General features: G+C 35.8%; 1 protein-coding gene across 2 annotated transcripts; it reads left to right on the top strand.

The window, feature by feature from the left end:
* Positions 1-15,058: 15,058 nt before the first annotated feature.
* On the top strand, positions 15,059-19,166 carry LOC129574119 (epoxide hydrolase 2-like). 2 transcript variants are annotated; one of them, XM_055455554.1, is made up of 8 exons: positions 15,059-15,444; positions 15,537-15,739; positions 15,816-15,895; positions 15,966-16,010; positions 16,123-16,235; positions 16,650-16,713; positions 17,807-18,063; positions 18,137-19,166. In XM_055455554.1, the coding sequence occupies exons 2-8, from the start codon at positions 15,548-15,550 to the stop codon at positions 18,439-18,441; spliced, it is 1,056 nt and encodes a 351-aa protein (XP_055311529.1). In that variant the 5' UTR covers positions 15,059-15,444; positions 15,537-15,547; the 3' UTR covers positions 18,442-19,166. The 2 variants fall into 2 exon arrangements, with proteins under 2 accessions (XP_055311529.1, XP_055311528.1); XM_055455553.1 differs by having other exon boundaries at positions 15,060-15,739.
* The last annotated feature ends 2,861 nt before the right edge of the window (positions 19,167-22,027 follow it).

Genomic DNA, 22,027 nt, shown 5'->3' with positions numbered 1-22,027 from the left:
CTCAATAGGCCAACTCAAATACGTTGGCTTGAGCTCAAGTTGTGGTACGTGCTTCAGCTTTTAATGGGGTCAACAACAACAGCAAAAAGTGAAATAAATGGCGTTGGTACACTCACACGAGTCAGTCGATAGTAGCTAGTGTGTTCAAACATAAGTTGAGGCAGCATTTAATCCATGACATCGTAACAACAACACTGAGACAGCTTAATCGTCTTAATCATGAAAGGCCTATTTCTCTCTGCACATCAATTCATCCCCCAGAGGTGTATATTCTTTACATCAATAGCAGCAATGTTTTTCTGCACGTCAAATAACTGACAAAACTGATCTTTGTCGCAGCTGTCTAATGCCCCCGCCCCCCTCGCCCATTTGATTTTCGCCATACGTTTCGTCGTTCCATCTCTGGTACGCAGAGTCACACAAATTCAATTGTTTTTGCGTATGAGTTTTATCTCTTTCAATCGATTTGAGTCTGTGTGTCACTTCACGGTGGCTTTATACGATAAATAAAAAGTTAATCTGCGGCAAGTCAATAGATTATTTTTGATGAATACTTTGATATTGAAAGAAAGATGTTGACTTCGTCCTGGTGGTGGTGGTGATAACTGAATTTTGTGCTACATGAATGCAATCAACCGCACGCAATCTCTATGTGTGTTTCGGGCCTGTTTCAACTATATATAAAACGCCCATTGTACGAGATGGCAGACATAAGCCTTTTTCCCATTTTTGTTATATATGTGATTTTTCGGTGGCAGTGTCAATGTTCGCGAGCCCAAGAGCGCGACAACGACAGAAAATATCCCAGTTGGGCAAATGTAATTGAATGAAGTGCTGGACATTATGCCGACCCGATGGTAAATCGAAACGATGTGCTGTGATAAAAGCAAACGATGCTCTCTATACGCCGATAAACTTGATCTCCATGAATACATATGAAAACACGAGAATGAAGTGGCAAGAGAGAAAGACCAGCGAGCTGAGTGTACTGCGTAGAGTGATCACATTTGCATTTTACCGTTAGCAAAAACCTGTTATGGCAAAAATGGCAAATAAAATCAAAATGCTTCAACAAGCTTGGTAGCGCGATGTAACTTTTTTCGTCGTACACGTCGTTTATTATTATTATTATTATTGTGGGTGCTTCTTTTCTAACGGTTTTAAATCGGCAATTTACGTAAACAACTCCGGTGGCGTTGCATTTTCATATTTGCTTCGAAAATCATGCATTAATGGAAATTTGATTGTACGCCGGATGAAATAAAATTATGTGGAGTGAAAATTCCAAATTCATTATCACAGTCAACCATCCATTTAGCATACGTGTATTTGGCATCGAATACCGTCGATTGAACCTGGTGACGGAGCGTGATCGAAAAAAGAAACGACCGAATGAAGAGAAAAAAATGCATTCGCTTCATATTCCCTCACTTTACACTATGGCATAGTGCTTATGCATGTGACTTCCAATACATTTTCGCACAGATAATAATCAAAATACAGATAATGTTCTGTCACCGTACGGTATTCCAATGAAAATGGCGCGCAAACAATCTACTATACATGGTCTTTTGTCAAAGAACGTTTGGCATTCCGTTGATTTTTCCACCAAACTCTCAGTCAACATACAATCCTATTGTGAACAAATATTCGTTGTGCCGATTTCAAAAACTCATATATGACCCATTATCTATTTCTGCTTTCATTCTCGCATTCAATCTCATTGCGATTTTACCGTATACTGCCGATTTCCACCATACACCATTGATTTGAAGCGAGTTCGCCCGCTCATCCACGCTAGTCCTTTTATTTAAAAGCATTTGAAATCAATGATATCATTTTCAAACAGACGATTCAAAGCTATTTAATTTCGAAAAATTACATGCTGTTCAATTCGTTTAATTAAACACAACATATGGCGGAGGGTGAGAGAGAGAGCACACATGCGAACACTCACAATGTATACCCACCCAAACCATCTATCTCGTTGGCTTGCCAACATATCATCATCCACATGAATTTTTCGAATGCGTTGTTTGTTTCCGAGCTTTTTGTTTCGTTCGCTCGGTTTACAAATATTTAACGGCACTAAACGTTCACTATTTCCATTGATGGAATGTCACATATTATAGTTGGTTCTATGCAGAATTACATGGAATAAGCCTATTCATTTTATTTTCACGAATATGTGAAAGCGACTCTAATTTTTTTTTCTCCTTTAATTCAATATTTTAATAATGAAACTGTAGATTTAGGGGGATTTCTCACTTAAAAAATGGAACAATTCCAATGAATATTGAAAAATTCCTTCCATTTCTATCAATTCGGGTAAATGAAAACACATTTACACTGAATGTGTGAAATACTTTCGCAGTACGAAGCTTAAGTACGTAATACTTAGCATACTTAACCTTAAGTACGTACTTAAGCTTGATACGTAAGTACGTTAAGTATGTTAAGTACGTACTTAAGGATGACAATCTTTATACTTAACCTTAGGTACGTACTTAAGATTTGTACTTGCTAACAGAACCGAATTTATGAAATTGCAGTAGATTCACCAAAATGTTCTAGAATTGAATGGAATGTAGCAATTTGGTTCACATTAAATTTGACAATTCCAGACAATTTCAAACATTTTTATACCATTTTAATAGAAAAGAAGAAATAACATAAATTCTTGCACATTCGTTTCAATTTTTTGCGTGAGAAATCCCCCTAGGATTTCTTCAATTCCACTCATAAAAAACTAGCTTGAAACTGAGCAAAACATATATACCATTTCGAAGCAACATAAGCATTTAAAATTTGGTCCTAAAATTGTATATATATGGACTGGTAATTTATTTAGATACCCCAATATTCTCGAACAAAAAATAAAAATGTAATCAAAATGATAGAAAAAAAAATTTGTCTAATGATTTGGGAGTAGTGTGGTCATAACATGTAAAGTCATTTCAATAGGAGATCTCAACCATTGTATAATTTAGTTGTACACACTCAACATTATAGCGACATCTATTATTAAAATAGCTTGTAGTAAATGCATTTATAGCATTTCCCTGTAGTTGCGATATTTCCTATTAAATTCCCTTGTAGTACTGACACATTAATGTTTGACACTTGTTAACTACATACCACAGGGGAATTTATTAGGTAACATCGCAACTACAGTGAAATGCTATGAATGCGTTTACTACAAGCTATTTTAATAATAGATGTCGCTATAATATTGAGTGTGTAAGTATGAAGAAACCAAATAACTAATAATAATAATAATGAAGCTTATGCGCCATACTGTATCCCCACTTTTTCAATTTCTGCGAATTTTCTCTATTTAAACAAATATTAAACGGACCGCATGCTCAATTTTGTCCAACTTGAAAATCCCGCTTCTAATCCCAGATTCAAAAAATGTGGTAAATTACATTATATTCATTGAAAATCTTTTTTGGGCGCTTATTTGACACTATTTGGCATAAATTAGGCCTTTGGTTTGATTGAAAAAGCATTTAAAAATACACGAAATTTCCATATGAAATCGCAATAGTTGGATCGTATACTCAATTTTGTCCATGACTGTATATTAAATAAATAATAAATAAATATATATACAATACTTTGCCTGCAAATAGAACCTTAGCCAATTCATACACCTTAAAGCTCTTTAACTATTGAGTATACTTTGATAAATCATTCGCTTATTCATGCTGCCATATCGAAGTCAATCACAGTGAAATCAGCGGCTCCAAATGTCGAAATAGTTTGTCTCAAATCGAATGAACCAACATACATCATGTGCATTAAATGAACGATATTTTTGGTACTGTGCGTTTGTGTTTATGGGCATGTGTGTGTGAGAGAGAGAGAGAGATGAGCATGGGGGGCAATCTCTTCTTGTTTACTCCATTTGCTGAGTTGTTGAATGGCACATAATTGCTTTTAATTAGAAGCGCTAACTTTAATTACATTTATTACTACTGTGAGAGATGGGAATTTTGTTCGAAATAAATTTAATTACATATTTATTACTCCGTGAGCAACTCAATTGAATCAAAGTGCTTTTCGTACGTACGCTTACGCTGTCTCTGCTATTCACACACACACACACACACACACACACACTCTCTCTCCATGTTCTCTATGTTTCCCCATCCCAGTTTGTGCCTGTCGGTTAATATAGACATCACTGTGGAGTACGTTCTGTGTTATTTTGGTGGCATATATCGAAAATTTTGACCAACTAGAAAATGTTCACTCCTTTTGACAACACACATACAACGCTCACAAATAAATTCATTTCACTCCATTTGCCTTGCCATGTTTACAGCCAATACACATTGTGCCTCGCGCCATCCGGTTTTTCCGTACAAAAACGCGATACGTTGCATGTTGTGGTGCGGCGTGTACGATTGGGTGCTCTTTGTGTATTGTAGATATGTGTATTTGGTTCTGTTTTCTTCTGTTTTGTTTTGTTTTCCCATAAGGCACACGTCAATAATTCGCATTGTGCTTTGCAAACACAAAAGTGATATTAATACATACAATAGCACTGAGAGAACAGAGAGCATGAAATTCGGGTTTGTTCGCTTGTTAATTCACCCGAACGCAAGACGCTTAAAATCGCTTTCTTTATCATTCCCTAAATGGTTCCGTTTCTACCTTCGCTGCCGCGAGCTTAATGCATTTGAATTTTCAAATTTATATTCAAAATCTCATTACATCACATTTACCGCACTGAGAAAAGGCTGAAAGGGAATATTCCAACCCTGTGTTGTAAATGTTGTCATTGCAGACGATTTTGTGAATTGCCCAACCATGGTTCAACCATGATGGTTGGAATATTGATAGCATTTTCGCACTTGTCAAATTCCAACCATGGTTGGACAATTCACAAAATCGTCCGCAATGACAACATTTACAACGCAGGGTTGGAATATTTCCTTCTAGCCTTTTCTCAGTGCGTGAAATTTTATTTAAATGTAATACAATATGCTAAGTGCAAGAAGACACAAAAGAACTACAAAATGAAACAGACATCGATGGTAATGGTGGTGATGATGTCGACTACGACTTCAACGGCTGTAGTGAGAACGATTGCAGTAGGTAACGCTTTGTTTGCCAGACACGAAAATATCTATTCAACGTGATTTATCTATTCAACGTCGTCGTCTTCATCGTCTTCGTCGTTGTCGTCGTCAGTAACGGAATCTCACAAATGAGAATCGAGTCAAAGCTGACGTGACATTTGCCCATTTTTGTGATACAAATCATGTATCAGCTGCATATATCGCACAAAAATTTTGTCAACTGAATAATGGAAGTGTGTTTGATTTTCGACCCTCGACCTCGATCACACGCCATTACATGCCTAGATAGAAAAAAAACGTCTGAAGCTGAAGCCTTTACCTGTTGTGCGGTTTGGAAAAATTTATATTAGTTTTTGGCGAATAATTAGTTTCACAAGCTTATACTTGCATAGTAGCAACCCGGCGGCGCATAAACTGGATATTTTTTGATAAACTTTAAGCTACGTGCCAGAGTAATTTTCACATTTCCACCCACTCTACGTCCCGCAAGCACCGAGCTAATGCTCGCTTTGCGTTTTGCACATGAACGAATTCTTCAGTCAGAAATGCAAAGTTTTAACCATACAAAGCGAAACATTTACAATTTTCCAAAGCATCAGACGTGAATGAGATATGTGGAGAGCAGCAACACACACACACCACATACCTAAAGCGAATGAACGGATTATTACAAAATAAACAAACGGCACACAATAAAACATATAAATAATAAATTGCGATCTATTCTCTGTTGTCTATTGTGGTGTGGTACAGGGGTTAGAGGGTCGGGCGCAGGAGGAAAGCAGTTGGGTTGTGTTTTCGGCCCCTCATTTCCATTCAACGGTGCTCAACATTTTATTGCTTTATTCAAAACATAATAAGAGGACGTGTTCTGCATTTTGTCTTTTCATTTAATTTCCGACCTTTGCATTTGCCAAACAATGAATTTGATAATTCGTGTTTTTGTATTCAACGATTCACTTGCGGAGTAAAACATTTAGGACAGCGACAATATGTAGGAGAGAAAAAGAGAGACAGATACAGAAGCTAAGCACTTTCCGGATCGTACTGTAGTTATAATTCAAAACATCGTCCAGCGATTACGTTTTTCGTATTTTGTGCCTTTTTTTCCTGTTGTTGGTGTCTTTGGTGCGTTTAAAACCACAGTGATGCAAAAACACCGGATCAAACACTTATCTTGATATTGCGCTTTGTTTAAATATTCTCTCTTTGAACACGCGCGCGAATTCACCATACACCTGGTGGCTATTTTACTTCATTTCAATTTTACAGCACCGCGTTTTGCCTCCCTCCACCCAAATCAAACCAACTTCAGATCTTATTAGCGATTCGTCGGCCTAAATGAATTTCAAGCGAGAGAGCATACATACATTTTTTCTTCTCTCTAGCGATGCCTCTAATTCGCACATTTATATGCGTACATATTATGAGCCAATTCACTCGCCGCTATCACTGCCTCGCCTGATATGTGTGTATTCTATTGTTTATTTCCCTTGAAGCAGCGAGAACGCATTTCTATCATTGCTCCCACGTGCCCTGAAAAGGGCCTACCTTATTCTTGATTCGAATTAAAATTAGTTTGATCTTGTGTAATTATGTGTCCCTTCCGCAATATTCTTGATGGCATTTTCTTCAGATCAATCATCCCAATGAGAGAAAATGAAGGAGAGATGGGAAAGAAAAATTGACGAATGGAAAAATTGATATACAAAATGGATCGTCGGTATGCTTGTGCTGCTATGGTTGCTTGACAGCTTTGCATCAATTCAACTGTTCTGCGTTTTATTGGCCAAACTTTGCATTCAACTAAATTTTCATTTATTTTCCCATTCAGTTCCGGTTTTTTCCTCTCACGTTTTTGTTCGACAAAATTGTGTTTTGCCTCATTGCTCTTTCATCTTTTGCGACAGTGGGCAGACGGCGGGCGGTGGAATGAGATTGACTTGATGTATCTGAAGAGGGGTTTGGCTCGCATCCATTTTCCTATTCGTTACATTTCATACAACCGTTTGTAATCAATCTTTCGTCTTTTTAGCGCTTTTTTAGGAGTTTCGCCTGATTTTAACATGTATTTTCTTCTTTTTTTTTCTTTTCTTAAGTGTATCAATCGTATTATTCTCGCTTTTGGTCCATTGCTCTTTTTACATTTTGCTCGTATTCTCTCACTTTCGTTCGACTAGCACATCAATGCATTCATATAAATGCGTGTATTAAGCGGTGCGTAGAATAAGAACCATTGAATGCCAGTAATTTATGTGATTATAATGCACAAATTTTCGGAAATTGATAGAATGAAATGATTCGCAACACGGTGACTTTAGATGTTTGGCTACGTTTCATGTTCGTAAAAGGCATGCACGACTTCAGTGAGCCATTGTTGAGGAAACGTCACCGATAAAAACAGCACGAACAATTCTTGTGTAGAAACGATTGGCCGTTAGATGCTTTCATGTTTTGTGCTCCCCCTCGTTCGCATTATCTGCTTTTTTTTGTTTCTTCCATTTCTTCCATTTGCTAATATATCGATAGATAATTTAAGTTTCTTCCTTCGTTTTCAACATGCTTTTACATTTAATGTGAAATAACAATGAAGCGAAAAACTCTATCGAAAATTCAAATAACGTAAAACAACCTTCGACACAAAAAGCATACAAATGTAGAGCAAGAATAAGAGTAAAAAAAATCTATTGCGCGTTCATTTTATATATCAAGAATAGGGTGGTTTTTTTTCAAATTTTTCTAAATCTTCAAGATTTAAGTTTACCTTTATCGAATTGAAATGTTTTTTCGAAAGAATTGTTTTTAGAAAAAGCATATATTTTTAAAGGCCTTCGGAATGACTATAATCAAAGTTATTGGTAAAGTAATTGCCCGGTAAAATTGGAATTGGTATCACCCCAATCACAACCTTAAAACAGTAGAACGAAAGCAATCTGTTTATTTGCCGCACTCTCTCTCTCTCTCTCTCCTCTCAAGCACATTTGAACGATGTTTCAACTTACTGACCATTTACTGGTCGTTGGCAGTGACTCGCTGCATCAATTGCCCCAGTTCAAGTCATATTTAGCGATTAGATCGTAAATTAACGTAAAGGACTACTGGTCAATATAATATGTTTTGTGTCTATAGCCACTGGATTGGACCAATTGACCATTGATTCATCTATCCGTATGCGTGCTACATAAGAGCGTGGGTTAACGATAAGCCTGATAAAAATGGATTGAAACGAACGTTTATTGCACGCAATAAGAGAGAACCACCGACAAAAAAGAGAATGAAGTTTCATATGCGTTCCAAAACTCGAACTAGGAAAAGAATAAAAATTGGTCAGCATGTTTATATCGACTATTATACGTGCACTGGAATATTCGTAGCGTTGAAAAATCTAAATGTGGCCTCCAAACGTTTCTAGCTACAAAATCAGCAAGCAATTCTTCGTCATTTTCGATGTCGAATATTGTGAGCGTGAGAATAGTAACTACCATAAAAATTGGAAATGCGAAAAAAATACACGTAATAACAGCTAGAGAGGAAAAAAAACGTCCAGAATATCGGATATCCAACGAAGAAAAAAAAAGTAGTGTCTGTGTGTTACTTATTGATGCTATGCGCGTATTATCGTCGACATTACTTCATTTTTGATGGTTTAGCTGCCGGTGCTCGAGTGTAGTTTTGTTTGTATGTGTGAAACAGAGAGACTAACAAAAAAAAAATATATGAAAAAATAAAAAAATAGAAGCACAAAGGACCAGCCATGTACATTTATACTCGATTCATCGACGACAGCGTGTATCAAATAGATGCTGAAATTTATAAATGCACGACAACACATTTGTTCGGTCTCCATTATATGAGGGAGCAGGAGAGAGAGAGAGAGTCTCGTCTCCAGGCGCATCGATGAAGGCATTTGACGTGCTCAAAATTCGAATGGGAAATATACTTTACTAATCGAATCACTAGCGTCGAAAGGAAGTAAAAATGAGAGACGAAAGATACACGGCTGCAGAGAGTATGAGGGAGAAAGAAAGAAAGTGAGAGAGAAAAAAAGACCGCAGAGCTTCGCTTCGCTCCGCTCTGCGTTCTTGCGTTTTTTGTTATTTAATCTATTTTGTTGTTTCACAACTAACTATTTTTTGGCGCACTACATCAAATGTATTTCGTCAAAGTAACTTTGAAGTAATATATTTATTTTCAAAATGAATCACAAGATCTTGGTTTTATTTCTTTTTTGAAATACACTGCCTTTGGTTTAAATTAAATAAATAATATGAGCATAGGATCTAAAATCACTTTAATTCTGTTCAAGACTCAGAAAAATACTATACGAAAAATTAATGTAATTTTCAAACAACATTTGATAATAAAAATTTGATTGGCGCTTTGAGATGTTGTGCACTTATTTGTCGTAAGTGCACCTGTTTTAAATTAAATAAAAAAAAATGAGCATAAAATTCAAATTCACCATAATTTGTTTCATCACTCGAAAAGTATCTAGAAAAAAAGCAGATTAGTAGCTCTACATTTCATGTAGTGCTAAAAATATCCAGTGACAAGAGAGCAAGGAATACCAAGAAATAAAGCACCGCAGGGAAACGAGGGTAAAGGCAAAGGCGAGCAGCCGAGAGACTGAAAGAAAAATGGGAATGTATGAATGAAAGTGAACTATAAGCGGTACACGATTTGCAATGTTTTTGTGGTGGCAAATAGACCTTGTCGACAGAAATGGATCGTTTCGAAAGCAATTTTGGGTTGGAAATTGAAGAGAAAGAAGATTGTACATCGTCGTTTCACGTAGCGATGCTGATGATGGTGGTTGTGGTGGTGGTGGTGGATTTGCTGTTAGTGCTGCTACTCTTGTTGTTCGCTTTTTATATTTTGTGTGTGTGTGTGTGTGTTTGTGTGTATGGCATATTATGCGGTGCAGGTAAGTGCGATAGCAAACTCCATATCCATATCCATGTGCCCCGATATCGTCGTTGTCCTAGCGCTTGCCAAGATGGAATTGATTTCATGGCTCTGCCCAAACTGAATATGCATTCAAGATGAATATAAAATAAGCATTTATTTGGCTTCGATGGCAGCTGTAGATGTGGCGCAAGAATATATACGAAAGGAAAAACAGCATCACTTTTTTGGCATATTACATTCAAATCGAACTCTTTCCTGTTATTACCGCGTTTTGCATCAATTCACCCATGCAAAAATATCATCTCATGATTATGTTTGAAGTTTGTTCAGTGCCAAACAGAACGGTGGAATTGATCAAAAGATCATCATAAAAATGATTATTGACTTCCTTATAATATAATTCAACGTCAATAATAATTTCATAGTACTCATTTCTTGCCATGTAGATGGAACGTTACACTTCAGAATGGGAGAAGCGTCCAGGGCTGGAATTCTAAGAATTCCACCGAAATCGTTCGGAATTATTTTTTTCGTACGTAAGACTATATTGGAGTGAAAGAGAGAGGGTCCACAATTTTTCACCGTTCCATCGGAATATTATTCCGATAATTCAAGCAAGAGTGAAATGTGTGAGAAATAATTCCGGTGGAACGGTGAAAAATAGTGGAATCTCTCTCTTTCACTCCAATATGGTCTTATGTACGAAAAAAATGATTCCGAACGATTTTGGTGGAATGACCTAGAATTCAAGCCCAGAGCACACGATGTCTTAAGTTACGCTTAGCAAATAAACGTATTGCGTCCGGTGACTCGGCTCTGTGGAAGATGCTAAAAGCAGAAACAATTCAAAAGCTAATTTTACGACACCTTTAGAAAAACTTCAAAGTGAAACCGCATTACACGATTAAAGTCTTCACGATGTTTTCACATCACACAAATGGTGTTGAAATCGTCAGAAAAGCAGCTAATGAAAAAAACGACACGAAAACTCTCAATGAGAATAACAACAATAACAGTAGCAGTAGCAACAGAAGCAAAAAACGGCTTAATTCTTAGTGGCGGGCGAGAATTGATAGAGACGAAAAGTCAAAAAAACCTTTTCATAGTAAAAGTTTTCATGCCTTCAAGTACATCATTATTATCTTCCTCGTTTTTTTATATTTTTTCTTCATTTTTCCGGGTTGCGCTTCCCTGGCCCGAAGTTACAATTTCAAGCCAATGTACTACATTCGAACGAGCGACAAGTGTAAGCGTCAAGCGAATGCAGAAGACCAAATACAAACTTTTTTGCCTAATTAAACACATATAAGTTGGTTTTGAAAAGTAATCGAGCATTCGCAAGCGCAATATTACAAACATGCGGTCACCACACGCAACAAAAACACGCGCGCCCTCTCTCACTCGCTCATGCCAAACAAAACTTTCGCTATAGTCCTTCAAACTCATTTACTCTCGTCGCTGAAAATGTTGAGAATATCATATCACATAATCCAAAAGTTGCTGCTTTCCATTTGGCTATGAAATAAGTTTATTCAAAATGAACACACACTAACCGACAGACGTACATGTAAAAGAGGTCGAAAACAAGAGTGAGTGAGTGTGCGTTTAGTATATGGCTTCCTGTTGCAAGGCGCATTTCAAACAGAACGGGTTTTAGCTAGGTTTTGAGCACATTCAGTGAAATAGCGATTTCATATGTTTTATTTTTTTCGATTCCCATTCATTCTCGGTGTATGGTGGCAGGCGACAATCTCCTTACAACGGAAAAAAGAGCAAACGAGACAGCGAAGCAGAGCTAGAGAAAAGCCCAGCCTGATTGACAACATAGAGAAATATACAGCTTGAAAGGAGACCCGAGCTGTCTTGATGTTCCTTTTCGTATCTCGCGTTGATTTGTCATCAACACCGTATTCAGTTGGTTACCTGTGCTCTCAACGCAAACGAACGACAGTGACAACGATAGCATGTAAATACCCGACGAAATTTGCTGTTGACAAAATAAAGATCACATTTTATTTAACGTGAAGACACTAATTAAGATGAAATAATATGACGGATATTAAATGAATGAAATGCGGAGAGCGTATAATGCATGCAATGCCTAGGTCCGTTTGGAAAGAGGGGTGTGCAGACGGTCGGTCGAGCGCTCATTTGCTTGCTCGAAACGATGGCATACATCATCCGGAAAATGTCAAAGTTATTCAATTTTAAAGTATTTTTCCTCCATCTGCAATGCTTTCCTCAATTATTCATATCATTCCGTCTATAAAATATTCACCCAAAAAAAGCGCACACAATTTGGCACACAGTAATGGTACCAATAGTTGTTGTTGTTGGCGGCGGTGGTGGTAGTGGTGATGATGATTGCGCACATTTCAGAAGTTAACGCACATTAAATTAGCCGAATGTATTTTTTTATACGGATATTGTTCATCAAACTGAGTTGAATTGAATAGACGCACACGCACACACACACACACACACACACATTCACGCCAACGGGATAAATATTCACGAAAACAATTCAATCAACACATCTTTTATTTTGCCGTCATTCATTTACAACAATATGCAGAAGGATTATGTGCACAGGTTAGAGCACGTCAATCAACATACGTCAAGTAGCCGACAAACCGATGTTTCCTTTTCCATTGCCGAATCGCTCTTTTCCCCCTGCTTCTTCTTCGCTTTCCATTTCTCTGCCATGAAATGAAATGCCATATTATCAAGCAAAGGCATTATTCGCTGCCACAGCCAACAACAAACCCTAATTACGAATACGGTTAAATCCAGGTTAAATCTGTGTGTTGGAAACATTCGCACTTCGTTAAAACTGATTAAGCTGGCTTCTTTTCGCAGTAATAGCAGAAGCAACAGCCCCAACAACAATAAAAACATACAATTTGTGTTCTCCATAAACAAGCCAAAATCGAATGGTTCAATCTCATTGTTCTGAAAATATAATTACATTTTGTTGTTCTGTATTCTCCAGTGAAAACTCTCTTTTGGTGAAATTGGTTGGCGGCAAAATTGCATTTGAATGCGAAAACGACCATTAACTGCATTTAAAAATGCCAATGGGTGCGTCAAGCTGTTTTATGAAGCCTTTGATTAGTAAACTTATTGTAATTTACCATAGATTCAAACGGTTTTGAATTTAAATCATTTTAATTAATTTCGGGAAAATGCACGCTCGGAACCATACCAATTTCAAAATGAACGTTTGTTCGCCATGTTTGGTGCGTCATCGCATCGAAGTGCCATCACATGCAACACACGAAAAACAAAATTCGTATCGTCATTGGATGGTAAAGCGTTAAAGTGTTTTTGTTTGAGAGACAGAAGCATAGTGCAATTAACATGCGAATTCGACGACGTTAACGGGCACATAAAATAATTTTATGGTTGCAATCATGCTTTAAATTTTTATTACGCGCACAGATGTGGAAAAAAAAATCAGGCGAAAAAAATGACTGAAAATGAACGATCGAATCGGTTTTAGTTTAGTAGTTCAATCTAGTTCATTGGGTCGTCATTTCATCTACACACACACTTTGCACCTAATTTCGGTCAATCAAGTAAAAACTGAGAATGTGAGAAAAAAAACGATGTAGAACGCAATCAATGCAAATAAAGTCATGTATTTTTGACGCATTATCAGCTCTATTATTGCGCTGTTTTGTTGTTTGATCATTGCAACCATTACTTTGTCGACAATTTTCGATTTGTGAATAAATATTCGAAAGCACCATTCTGCCTACATCGCCAACTGGTGTTCAATCGTTTTTCTGTCGCTACACCTTGAGCTTTTAAGATGGTCTCCCCAATATTTTATATTTTATCATCACGTAATGTGACATATTAACCGAACAATTTCCAATGACGACTTACAATACAAAAGGAAAAATTAAAGTTGTTTCAAGCAATACACACTTCATTGGGGTATTGGCTGACGATAAACGACGGAATGTGGCTTTTTTACCCTACATGTTTATAGTTTTCAAGCATTCTACACACGTTTAATAGGGGCGACGTGTTGCGGATCTCTTATGAGTTCGCCATTTCATACGTACACATACATACATAAACACCCACCGACTGCTGTGATACAAAACAGGAAAGGAAAAAAATATGTTGCACAGTACAAGGTGGGCGAGAGAGAGAGAGAGAGAGAGAGAGAGAAATGATATCGATGGATGCACTATCATCAAATCGCTAACAAATGTATCAAAGTGATTCAGTTTTGCCACAGTCACGGCGTTCCTATGTAAGCGTTTGTCCTCAATTTTGTAGCAGTAATCATTGACAGAACGTTTACGATAGCCAGTGAATGGCAACGACGACTAAGATGACATAGGGCAATGGTCGATATCATGTTGATATCGTCGCTGAATATGTTGCGTCGAGAAAAAAAAATATCTCGCAAACGACGGATTTCTGTGAGAATGTTCGTTGCTTTTGTTGTTGTTTGGTTTTTTTCCCCGGCCAGAAAGTGCGTTCTGAGTGTTTGACTTAATATACGAACGATGGCGACACCGTGCTCTTCAGCGTATAAGCGCAGTAAATGTCAGAACCCCCACAAGCTTACTTCTTTAACTTTTAGCAAAGTCAGGCGTTTAAATTCAAGGTCATGGCAAAAACAAAATGATCAAGTTTGGCAAGAATTACGATTTGTGAAATAAATGTAAAAACATTTTTCAAATCATAAGCATTTTCTTATTATTTCATTTGCTGAAAATGCGATTCTGGAACAGTATTTTATGTGTCCAATCCATTGGTGTTATCACCACATCGAAATTCGTATTCCTTATCAATAAAATTATCATGCATTCCCAGAACCGAAACATCATCCAACAAGTATTTATAAAGGAAACACCAGCGCAAACGTTTTTCAAAGTGAATCATGGAAAACAAATTTTATTGAAATATAACACGCGGTGTTTCACTTCGAAAAATTCTCTGCCGATGTTTAAAAAAATCATTCTTTTTTGTATCATAACGATATATTGTCAGAATATGTCTTGTTTTCAATCTCACTCATTCAAATACTAATCTATCATCATGCTACGTAATCGCAAAGATAAAAGTGACTTGCGTTAATGTAATAAAATATGAAATAGTACAAGACATAGGCATCCACAAAATAATAACCGTATTTAAGTGTGCTTGCTATTTCGCTCGTACACTCGGTTTCAGAGAAAGCGAAAAGGAAAGAAAAGAAATAAATGAAGCACACCAACGAACGAAACCGTCGGTGTATGGCTGCAGCATGAATGTACTGCATAGATGTTTTGCTGTCGACTGCTTTCAACTGAATAGATGTAGCCAATAAGTGGTTCGCGTTTGCACATTCAACAACAGCATAAAATCTCGCCTCACAAGCGCAGAGAAACTCTCTCTCTCTCTCGTTCTGGCTTTGTCACACTTGATGAAGATCAATTTATAGGCAAAATATCATTTAATCGCATTTTGTTTTCGGCAAATTTAACAATAACATCCACTTGTTTTTTTTTTTTTTGAAATAATAAATAATTTCAGCCGCGATCAGAATGTTTGAAATAATTCGATGTGTAATTTTGTGGACATTTTCGATTGTATTCAGTTCGGTGGCAATCCTTCGGTTACTGGTGCTCCATTTAAGCAAATTCAAGTCAGCACCATGGAAACCCAAAGAACGGACTGTTGCTCCGGCATTATTATCGGATCCAAAATATGGACAGCACAAATTTGCTACAGTTAATGTAAGTTGTGTGTCAAACCAATTGGAATTGGTATTTGTTCAATTGGAAATGCTTGTATTTGTACTTGTTTGCGCAGGGAATTCGCATGCATTATGTCGAAGCGGGTGATAAAAGTAAACCGTTGATGGTTTTCGTCCATGGTTTTCCCGAATTTTGGTTAGTTTAAATTAATTAATGAACTATTGCCAATAGATATAATGGGATGATTTTTTTTTTCTTCAAATAGGTACAGTTGGCGTAATCAAATCACCGAATTCTCCAAAGACTACTGGTTTGTTTGAAATATTCTCGTTCAATATAACATACGTTTATAGATATTTATGATGAAATCATCTTTTTTGTGTGGAATAAAAAATTCTAACCTCTTTGTTTTGCTTCGACAGGACTGTTGCAATTGATATGCGAGGCTACAATCTTTCAGAACGACCGGTTGGACTACAAAACTACTCGTTTCAATACATGGTTGACGATTTACGCGGTTTAATAGAATATTTGAGTAAGTATGCGCTTGTGATATTGAAATATCACGCAAATCGGGATGATTATCAATATATTGACAATCGAATTATTTGAAGGTTTCGATACTACGAGAATTTTTTTTTTGCTGTCGTTGTTGTTGTCATATCTTAAACTGTCACTGTTCCCAAATAATGTTTCAGCCAACACGTCAACAAACTTGAACCTGTAAGGTCAAGTTAAAGTAAAATTTATATTTTACATAAGTTTCAACCAGAGTTCGAATTTTTTAACTGATAAACTTTATGTGAAATTCGTGGCGACACAAATCGTTTTTGATAATTTTAACATTTCTGTTTTATATTACTATGCCGATTTCTCGAAATTGAACCACAGCCATTGATATTTCAAACAAGTTTCTGCAATCTAATACAATAATTTATGGTCATTGCAGATCGCAAGAAATTCATTTTAGTGGCTCACGATTGGGGATCGCTTATCAGCTGGGAATTCACCTCGTAAGTATTGAGTCGGTATGATCATAAACGTTTTATTTTGGTTTCACGCAAACTCGAAGGCCGAAGATTTTACTAAATAGCTGGAGATAAAACCATTTTATGTGTAAACTATAGATATGGCTTCTTTTTATTCATAAACTCGAATTTTTTTTAGAATTTTTTGAATCTAAAAATTCTGGAAGTGGGTTTTGGTGGATCCTCAGGATTGTTCAAAACCGCTCCTGGTTCTGGAAGTGGATCCTCAAGATGGACCAGGGCATTGTCAAACCCAGTCTGATCCATCCTGAAGATCCACCAAAACCCACTTCCAGAACCGGGAGCAGTTTTGAACGATCCTGAGGATCCTCAAAAACTCACTTCCAGAGCATAATTTTCAAGGTAAATGTTGAAATATTTCGAAATAATACGGATTTTGGTGAATCCCAGAGAATGTGAGAGAAAAGAGAGAAATATTGAAATTTTAGATGAATTTTAAGTTGCGTGAAACCCCTCGGTTTTAGGTTAATTTACGGGATTTGGTATTGCGTTTTCAAACAAAATATCAATGAGAAACCTTTTTGATATGTCTTTTCGTGCCATTTTTACTTTCCCACTCGACCATGTCGAAAATTTTCATTTCATGGCTCATTTAATTTTTTAATAATCCGTACTCTTGAAGATAACATCGCCGCGTGCATTTAGATCGAATGTTTTAAAATCTGCTCAGTCAATATCGCATGACCAAATTTTTTTTGTATAGTTACGTAAAAAAGAAATTAAAAATAACGAAAATATTGCGGCGTGCATTGGCTCCGAATTTTTCGTAATTTTCTCACTCAATATCGCGGCTAACGAAAATATCATTTCCCAAACTGATAACCAAGAGTAAGCGAAAACTACAAAATTTCTTATTTATTAAATGAGTATGTACCAAAAACCTTCTCCGGGCCGCGAAAAACCAAACGACTCACATAATAAAAAACCCATGAATTAAAAAAAAAATGGATTTAAATTGAAATATACGCACATAGGACGGACATGTTTTGATTCTTATCTGCTCCGCATAAAATTCATTCTCTTTTTTTCTTTCGTCATAATATTTTACTGAATCTAGTCAAAACAAGCATATGGTGTATAAGTACGCGATGATGGGAGCGCCATCACGTCGTGTTTTCAAAAAGACATTCAATTCATCGATGGACCAGTTCAAAAGGTCATGGTACATGTCATTATTTCAAATGCCATTTTTGCCCGAACTTTCAATGATGAGTGACGACTTTGGCCTATTCAATATAATTTGGGAGGATCAATTGGGCGATAGTTTTACCGAGGAAGATTTGGAAGCATACAAATACACGTTCTCAAGACCAGGTCAGTGAATTTGAAAAAAAAAATTCAACGCTAAAACGAAATGACAAACTATTTTATTCGTCTCATCAACCAGGTGCTCTGACAGCTGCAATCAATTACTATCGAGCAAATTTTGGAACTCGTGGCAATGAATTACAATCATCATCAAAGAATCGATTGGACGGTTCCGACGGAATGTATGTTTTGGGTGAACTCGAGCAGTATATTTCGAAGAATACGCTTGAATTGACGGCTAAAGAATATCCGAAAATTCGAATCGAGGTTGTTCCCGGTGCCAACCACTTCTTGCAACACCACACTCCTCAAGCGGTTAACGATTTGTTACGCGATTTCCTAGGTTCAGCCGCTCACGATTGCCCAATCGAACCACTTATTTAAAAACAAAATAGAAAAGAAAACTCGACGGATTCTTTGTCCGGATTTGATTCAAGAAAAAAAATGTTATTTATTTTTGTTGGTTTGTTTGGGCATTTTTTTGTTTTGTTTTATTCGTTTGCCAATCACTACACAATGGACATGCACGCTATAGGGAGTGCTGTTGATCCATTCGATTAGATTAGATTTTTTTTTCATTGTTCTTCTCTAAATGAATACAGTAATAGCTACTGCACCGGACTGATTTCCCCTTCTAAATAAATAAATTCACACGATCTGTTCAATTGATGCAAAGTGCCATGCTGTCTGTCTAAACGATGTAAACGGAACGATAAATGTTTGCTTTTTTTTATTCGCTTGCACTTTGATTTAGAAATTATACACACAGTCTGATTGATAAACCATTTTGACTCTTTATACTATTGTCTTAAGGCATTCGTTCATATCGTTTCCTTTTTGTCGCATCAATCATTCATTCCTTTTCATTTCTAGTTCAAGTGAGGGGGAGAGGCAGGGGAAAATTGTGAATTTTGAACATAATTTCATTTGCTTCAACACTTAACAATATTACAAATTAAATATCGTTTGACAGACGGGGAATTTTGCACATGGCATCCGTGCGCCATTTATTTAATTTGAAAAATCGGTCTCTGGTGTTTGGTTCAATTATCGTAAAAGTATTATTGTGTCGCATAATTGTAATTGTAATAAATGCGGTTCCTAATATTTTTTTTCTTTTTTTTCTTTTATTTAAAATCAAATTGAAGAGAGAAAAATAATGCAAATCAATTAAAAATACGATCTAAGTACAGGTGTATATATATATATATATATATACATATATATATTATAAATATGTTGTATTGTGCATTTTTTTCATTAATTTCTTCACGATTTAATTTCTTCCTTTTCAGTTATTATTTGTTTATTTCTTCTTTCTCAAATCACGTTTGAAACAATGTCTATTCTTTTTTTAAAACCTTTTCTTATATTTATATGTATATACATATATATATATACACATATATATAATTTGTTTTTATTTTTTTGTGTGTAGGTGTTATTGGTTGAAAGAATTTAAATCCAGCTGGCTGATTGGTAGTTCCAAATTTTAAAAATTGCACACTTAAATGAGAGAGAGTATGTTTTATGTACGAATTGACTTGTTGTTTCGGCCAGCAATAAAACGGTCTAATAAATGATGCTCAACCGAAGTGTGAGATTTTCCATTAAAAATATTCATTTAAAATGATCAATTGATTTCTTTTTACTTCATTTGTTGTGTGTGTTAGATAGAGTTTTTTCCGCTTTTTTCAATCATCTCTTTCGTGTTGTTGCTCTGAATTATTCATTATGGTCGGATGAAGCTGCGCTACACAAGCAGCAAAGGTTAACGACGAATTCGTGTGCACACGTTGTGTTTGCCGATAGCAAATTGCTTGACGGATGTGATTTATTCGGCGGATGCACAGGCAATCATTGGTTTGATATCGAAAATGGCCGTTGATCGATCGATTCGATCGAGTATCGCCAGTGCACGCGAGAATGAAGATTCAACCCAAAATCAAGACCAACTCGTTGAATTGGCTTGAAAGCATGCCCGTTAAGATTTGACTTTGTCTTAAAATTTGGTTATAATATTTCCTGTTTATTCAATGGTTTGACTCTTTCTTTTTCAATTTTTTTTTTTTTTGATTTGATTTGATTTGATGTGAATGTTTCATTTTTCTTTTCATTTTTCATTTTGTTGTTATTCGTTACAATTAATAATATGATTCTTTTTTTTAAAATTGGATGCCATCTATAAATATTCCCTGAAATTTTTTTTCATAGTTTCACAACAGCTGCTCGGTAGCAATTTATTTTTTGTTTGCTTTTTTCTTTTAGTTTCTTCATTTAAATAAAGCTATTCTCACTCAAGACGAACTATTTCGGACTCATCTGTTCAGTGTTATTTCAAATGAACGGGGAGAAACATGATTGTAGCGACATAATTTTAGTTTTACCTCTTGTTTGGAGTTTTCTAATGTAATCAGTTCAAAACACACTCAATCACGTCTCTATACAAGATATTGACGGGTAGCGTGAATTATATCTATCGAAGATAAAACAACATGTTTTTGATTGACTCAAATTTATGAAAATGATTGCCCATTCCAAATAGTATTTAAATTGCACGTTTAGTCGCTTGCATGCATTTATTTGTTCTCCCCTAATGAATCAAGCCATTTTTCATTCGTACGTGTGTTCATCATTCATTCTTATCTTTTGAAGAAGAAGAAAAATAAACAATACGTTCACATTTGAATTTTAATGATACGAATAATTTTGAATCTAACTCTATTTGACGTAATATTCACAAGTATGTTACGATTGCCATTGCGATTGCCAAAAAAAAAAATTGAGAGTTTCAAATGTTAAATACCACACACAATTCCTACGCAAATTTTTGGTAATTTTTTTTTCTTGTTATTTCCATTTGGAATTATTTCGGCTTTTTTTGTTCTAGACTTTTCCACAGATTACGAATGACAAATATAACATTTGAAATTGGTTTTTCCATTTTTTTTTGTCCATCATATTTGATCCATTCTCGGCGAAAGACGCAATTTAATTTTAAATATTCAAAAAACATTTGCCATTGACAGAGTAGTTGTTTATCACTGAAACAAAATCTGAAAATTGCTGTTCTAAAATGCTTCCTTTCCCAACATTTTGCACTCTTCGCGGATACAAATATGAAACTAAACACCCATTTTGTAACGATTCAAATGATATTTTTGCCAGTCGAGGTGCAGATCGATCAGAGAAAACTAGAATGAAGGAAAGAAAAACGATAAACTGGGTGACTTGAAAGAACCTATGAAAAAATGTGCATACAAACATCTATTATTCAGCCACAGCGAGGAAGAGAAATCTAACTGATTATCATCAATATTATTAATATTATTCCTTTTTGTTGTTGTTGTTTTTTGTTTATTCCGTCTAAATATAATTATGAAAATATTTCAGATTTCATTCTATTATTCAGATATAATGTGACTTAAATAGATTTTAGATTTTGTTATTGTTTGATTCTTCATTTCGTTTCTCGTGTTTCTCTTCTTTCTTTTCCGCATGTGGTTTCGTCTGTGTATTTGTGTGTATTTTTGGTGGTCGAAACGTCGAATCTGTGTCTTCGCGACTATTACATTTTTTATTCGTCGAGTCTGTTTCTTGTGTATATCATTTATCTCATCCTCTGTGTATCCTCAAAGTTGTGGTTTTTTATTGTTTATAATATTTTTTCTTTCTTTCCTTCCAATTCTTATCAAATGAGTTTGTGTGTTTGTTAGTTTTTCTTTTTCTTTTATTCTCTCTGTGTACACTGTACACAGTGTACATTAATTAAGCTTTCGCTTGATTCGATATTTCACATATTTACTTCACATCCCATATAAATTTAATACAAAAATATAGTGATTTTAAATTTTGATAAATAAAAACCGCAATTTGCTGTGAAGGCCTATGGATATTGGTGTTTTTTCACACGAGATAGGAGGAGACGAGAAACAAATGATAAAATTCTTTAGAAACCCATGTTTTGGTT

The sequence above is a fragment of the Sitodiplosis mosellana genome, unplaced genomic scaffold (genome assembly GCF_009176505.1).
Source record: "Sitodiplosis mosellana isolate CC-2019 unplaced genomic scaffold, AAFC_SMos_1.0 Smas_scaffold_6150, whole genome shotgun sequence".
NCBI lineage: Eukaryota > Metazoa > Arthropoda > Insecta > Diptera > Cecidomyiidae > Sitodiplosis > Sitodiplosis mosellana.
The sequence above is the reverse complement of the archived record's forward strand: the minus strand, read 5'-3'. Positions and strand labels throughout refer to the sequence as shown.

Coding starts and splice junctions, on each gene's coding strand:
- LOC129574119 (XM_055455554.1), top strand. CDS start 15,548: ATGTTTGAAATAATTCGATGTGTAATTTTGTGGACATTTTCGATTGTA. Junction 15,740..15,815: donor ACAAATTTGCTACAGTTAAT/GTAAGTTGTGTG, acceptor TTGTTTGCGCAG/GGAATTCGCATGCATTATGT. Junction 15,896..15,965: donor CATGGTTTTCCCGAATTTTG/GTTAGTTTAAAT, acceptor TTCTTCAAATAG/GTACAGTTGGCGTAATCAAA.